This window comes from Schistocerca cancellata, chromosome 2 (assembly GCF_023864275.1).
Source record: "Schistocerca cancellata isolate TAMUIC-IGC-003103 chromosome 2, iqSchCanc2.1, whole genome shotgun sequence".
Lineage (NCBI taxonomy): Eukaryota > Metazoa > Arthropoda > Insecta > Orthoptera > Acrididae > Schistocerca > Schistocerca cancellata.
The window spans coordinates 285,513,735-285,519,734 of record NC_064627.1 but is presented as its reverse complement, the minus strand read 5'-3'; the positions used below and the strand labels follow the sequence as shown (position 1 = coordinate 285,519,734).

General features: G+C 42.6%; 1 protein-coding gene across 1 annotated transcript in view; it reads left to right on the top strand.

The window, feature by feature from the left end:
* Positions 1–2,144: 2,144 nt before the first annotated feature.
* Positions 2,145–6,000, top strand: part of LOC126161632 (dehydrogenase/reductase SDR family member 11-like) — a 57,469-nt gene continuing 53,613 nt past the window's right edge. The window contains exon 1 of the mRNA XM_049917591.1: positions 2,145–2,334. Within this exon, the coding sequence (XP_049773548.1) occupies positions 2,197–2,334 (138 nt within the window). The 5' untranslated portion in view covers positions 2,145–2,196. The remainder of the gene's footprint in view (positions 2,335–6,000) is intronic.

Below are 6,000 nucleotides of genomic sequence, written 5' to 3'. Positions count from 1 at the left end.
TGACAGACACCGCCGACAGTTGAACAGGGCCGTAATGTGTATCCAGAGCATCACACAGGAACTCCAAACTGCATCAGGATCCACTGTGAGTGCTATGACAGTTAGATGAGAAAATATGCATAATGCACGGCCTGTGGCGGTGTGGTTACATGACAATAACATCCCTGTAATGGACTGGCCCGCACAGAGTCCTGACCCGAATCCTAAAGAACACCTTCGGGTTGTTTTGGAACGCCGACTTCGTGCCAGGCCTCACGACCGACATCGATACCTCTATACCTCTCCTCAGTGCAGCACTTCGTGCAGAATAGATTGTCATTCCCCAAGAAACCTTCCAGCACCTGACTGAACGTATGTCTGCGAGAGTGGAAGCTGTCATGAAGGATAAGGATGGTTCAACACATACTGAATTCCAGCATTACCGATGGAGGGCGCCACGAACCCATAGTGGAGTTGATTTGGGGGAAGAGACCGAACAGCGAGGTCATGGGCCTCATCGGATTATGGAAGGATGGAGAAGCAAGTCAGCCGTGCCCTGTCAGAGGAACCATCCCGGCATTTGCCTGAAGTGATTTAGGATGGCCGGACGCGGGATTGAAACGTCGTCCTCCCGAATGCGAGTCCAGTGTGTTAACCACTGCACCACCTCGCTCTGTCGTCACATTGGTGCGTTCCCGAACGTTAACATCTTACATGCCGGAAGAAACCAAAAATTGACAAGGGGGTGGGGAGAGGGGAATTACTTTCACTTACCTCACAACGAAGCTCCCCCCCCCCCCCCCCAATCCGCATCGCCGACGGCACAGCTACCGGGGCGGAGAAACCAAAGGGTTGCCTGGGTTCCTCTCAAGGTTATAGTCTATAAAATTGACATTACGACATCCCGTGTAGCAGAACAGAGTGCTACTCTGTTGAACCCACTAGTATATCGGTGCGTACATTTTAAGTAGGAATTCACAGATTTCTTACGTTGAATAGAGGGTTAATTGCTTACTGGAGGTCACAGGCGGAAGGATAACAGCTGGACGTTTTACTGGACGGTGTAAAAGTAGGCACGCATGACTGGACGCATCACGCATGATGTCTGAATTAATTACTTCTGTGCTACTAACTATATTCGCAATAAATTTCGCATAAACCATCCACAGATGTCGCTAAATGACCTACAAAATTATACCATGGGGTTGTTCAAGAGATATGACGTCATAAACACACATGCGCGAAAAACTACCATATTATGTATGATGTTTAAATTTATTACTGCTTTGCTACTAACTCTATTCGCAACATATTTCGTAGAGAGTATCCACGTACGCCACTGAATGTGCCTGGACAAATCAATCTTTGTACGACACGTAATTCAAGAGATATGATGTCATAAACACTGAGATGTGGGAAAAATTGCACAACATGCAAGAAGCTTTAATACATTTATTCTGTACTACTAAGACGCTCCTACCGTCGAGTCAAGAATATCCGTCATACCTGGCAGCGCTTTTACAACTTTCTACTACGAAGCGCAAACGGGTATAGGAGAAAGTAAAAACCGTCTATAGAGCTATGAAGAGGAAAGTCGTTGCCATACAGACGTTCACAAAATCGCTTTGTAAACAGACGAAGCAGCTGCACCCAGCGTGCAGGAACTCTCTGGAATCATGTCACACCGAGTCTACTGCATAATTTCAAAGATGTTTTCACGAATTCATTGAAACGAAATTTTTTCGATACTACACTACAAGCAGAGTTCATGTTTTGTTTTCTTTTCCAATAGAAAATTGGCAAAATAAATATCAGGGTAGTGCTGCGTTTGTCAACTAGTAAGATATATAGGTTTAGCATAAATTTAATTTACGAAGTAACTGTTGATCCCACAAAGTATCTTGCTGGCCTGTGCAAGTAACTGAACGTCGTAACTCGTTTGCTTCTCGAGAGCAGTTACAGTATTGATAAAGGACAGCGATACAACGGTGGGTAACTGATTCACGAAGTTCAGCTGTTCTGTCAGGCAGCGGTAGGAATGGTCTTCGCACCTGGTTTATCTAACTGCGTGGTCACGTGACTTTAGAGACGTCGCCTGATGTAGCTCTATAAATAGCAGCCGTTGATGATAAAGGAGAGGCTCAGAGGCTCAGCGGTAGACAGTTGTCGCAGCAGCAGCAGCAGCAGCAGCAGCAGCACTAGACAGCAGCATCAGACATGGGCATCGAGAAGTACGCTGGCCGCGTGGCCCTGGTTACTGGCGCCAGTTCCGGCATGGGCGCCGCTATCACCCAGGAGCTGCTCAAGCACGGCATCAACGTCGTCGGTCTCGCCAGGAGGGTGGAACTGATCAAGGTCGGTCTGTGGAATAACTCCTAACTAGATTTAGGTTCCCACTGAAGCAGAATAAGAGAGGTTCCAGCAATTCATATCGGACAGCTCGCACACATTTCCTACGTAGGAGGGACCATTACTAAACTGACATATTCCCGTTTATCTTCAGCAAGAGACGCAACAGTTCATCATTCTCGAGAAGTGTGTAGTAAACTGTACATACAGTGTTGACAGTAATAATCGCGACGAAATGTGTTGACATGCTGCATTTGTCAATTCTCTAGCTTTCCCAGTGAGACCTTGTTAATGTTCGTACGGTCACCAACTTATGATAGTAAGAGTAAGATGCCACTAATTAGCCAACAGAACGCACACTCCCACAATTTCGTTGTAGAAGGTATTGTTATTGTTGAGCTCAGGCATAATGACAAATGTTATCAAGATAAATCAATATTTGTTCCTTCAGCTATTCGGCAATAGACACGACAATGCATCGTTCCTGAAACGTGTGTAGCACATATTCATATGACCTCGGCACTGAACGATCACCGAATTTTGCCAGTGTTGCATGTTGCATTTGTCTATTATTCTAGTTTCTCGAGAGATTGGAATTTGCTTAAATTTTTGAATCAGCGTTACCATGCGTTGCCCACTTGCTTATTTATAGCAGTCTTTGGTTAAATAGTTAAAAGGAATAAAAATTGTTTTATTCTGTGTAGTCAAAGAAAATAAACTGAATATTTAATAAAGTCATTATAACATTAATTTTAAGTAAAGCTTTCTTTTTAAATACCTTTTTTTTATTTGCATGTAAAGGATAATACATCCACCCTACAGCAAGCAACCTAAAGTTTTGCAGTGAACACATAGTGCATAGTGGGGCGATCACACTGTTGTAGAAATAATTCAAAAGCCAAGATCGCTTACATGCTGTTTACTGGATAACCGGTTTCACCACACTAAAGGTGCCATAATCGGATCTGAAAGTAGATTAACTTTTATAAAACATTTATATCGTTATATCCAAATGGTTTATAAATGTTAATCTACACTCAGATCCGATGATGGCTCCTTTAGTGTGTCGAAACCGGTTATCCAGTAAACAGTATTTAAGCGAAACTTTTTATGTGTCATCGCATTCCTTCCCAAGCCACCCCTAGATGCACTATCTTAATAACAGTATTCTTTCCTTTAGGACGTATACCTGACGTGCCCTCGATAGAACACACACACACACACACACACACACACAAACACACACACACACACACACACACACACACACACACAGACCCATATAAAAAATACTGCTCGCACTCGCATCCACTGATGTAAATTTGGTAAATTTGTATAGGTTTCACCTTGTTTAAATAGTACTCTTCTTTCACTGTATGACAATTTTGAGATTGTATCTCTTGTCACCTCCCGTGATCACCTTCGGTGATCAGGTCTAATGGACTTATTTCCCTGGATATTTTCAATGTGTTGTTCACTCATCTGAGTATATAATTTTTGGGAAATTTCTTCGGGACACTATTAGTTTACTGATTCCTAAATTCACTGCACCATTAAGCTCTAACTGTTTCGACAATTTCCATAATAGTCGAAATTCTTTTCTAAGGCTTTTTTCAACGCCACGGGAAAAATTATGTAGTTAAAGAAAAACTAGACGGTGTAATAAATCGGCAGGAACAGACTATAAAAATTACTGTCGTTTGTTAAATATTCTGCCCTTTTATTCCTAATTTCTTTTGTCTCATCAGACTGCTACAGGTTCGATGGATCTTTCTCTCCCGTGACAAATTCTTCATCTCTTGATAAGTCGTTATATTCCAGTCTGTCTTCACTTACAATTTTCGCCCTCTATGGCTGCTTCTGGTACCTTGGAAGCCGGTCCTAGATGTCTTAACAAATATCCCATCATTTTGTCCCATCTTGTAATCAGTGTTTATCACATGTACCTTTCTTCTTCGATTCTGCGAGGGACTTCCTCGTTTGTAATCTTATCAGTGCGCACTGCAAACCAACCGTTATATAGCTATCAATAGATAGCGCGTACCGTAGCCATCGAGTTTTCCGAATTTTGCACACCAACCGAGAACATAAACTCGCTAGACGCAATTTCTGTGATTCTCTTAAAATAGGACTCTGGTAGCTCTGGACTGCTCTCAATGACGCAGAACCAAGCGGTCATATAACCCTCTAATTCTGTCATGGTGGTGAGGCAGCGTACAGAGAGATGCATTTATTTTGACCTTCCCAAATAACATTTTGTCCATCACCTATGAAGCAAATGTTGTTTAGCTACCAGGGAGAAATTAAATAGCACGATTGCCCTTCTTGTATCTGTGTTCGTGTCGAAGATACGAGCAGCAGTGGGTCTATTTTAATTTTTTTATACGGTAATCCCGCCATCCTCGTCGCACACGTCGACTGTACTAGCCCTAGACATAGACATGGACACACCTCTGTAGTTAGTAAGAAACTTCTCGTGCAACCAATAATGCTCAAAAAAGTACTTTTTAAGGTAAAAAAATTGTAAACGTCACATGCTGTTGTAAGCGTATTGTATTGCCGCTGGATGGGTTGCGGAGTATCTTTGCGAGCGGCTGTTTCTTTTGACAGTCGATCACGGTACAGGAAGCTGCTACGTTGTGTTGTGGCTAGCTCTGCGTGAGAAAGGCATTATTATGGAAGTTCACGTGTGCCTGCAAGTACTATTATTGTGAAGTAATAAGATATGGAAGTGGATTCAGTGAAAAGTGCATAAAGAAATAATTAAAATATGCGAAGTGCCGCCGATAATGTATTTGAGTATCCACCCGTTTGCGTGTCGTACCGTACAACATAAATCAGCCGCATCGCTTCTGGCCTCCCAGAATGAAACTAATGTGAATCAGCAAAAAGGTTTAGCCAATAAGGAGAGCAACCAAGTGCCAGTGTCTTGTAGAGAGCGTGACAACATGCGTTCAGTCGTCGCGTTTCCACATCATCAAAATCAGATGCGTCGCGACGGTTACGCGCACACTCATACGAGTGAGAACTGTGAACCGTAAATTAACTTTTATGAACAGTGTCATATTATTATAAGTGTCAAGAAGCACTGGTACCAGATCTCTGAGTGTACGTGACGAGCGTAAGAACTTTCGTTCGACCATTCGGCTTCCGCATCATCAACAATCACCCGCGTCGTGTCGGTTACGCGTACGCTCGTCCAACTGGTAACTGTGGACAGATAACCGTCATCATTGCCTGTGTATCTACTGCCGAAGTTTCGGCCTGTGTAAGGCTGTGAAATACGTGTATGATAAGAAGATTGCAACAATGCACTGATACCAATGGTCATCACTTCGAAGACCTTCTGTAAATGAACGTTCATGCCACCTTTTTTACATTCGTTGACCTTCAACGACCTTACTGTTACACATCATTGGGTCCGTCTCGTTAGCCACTAACAGAAAATAAGCACCAAACTATAGCATCCCATTTAAAAAAAAAAAAACAAAGTTGACCTTCATATCCTAGCAACAAAAAACCAACGTTATATTAGGACCCCCATTGTCCCATGCAACTTTTCTCCCTCAAACTTTTCAGGTCCTATCATACTTTCGGAGTTATTCTTGGTATCAATAGTTAGTGACTCACCCTGTATAAAACATATATGTTTGAGGAAATTTAAGACATATT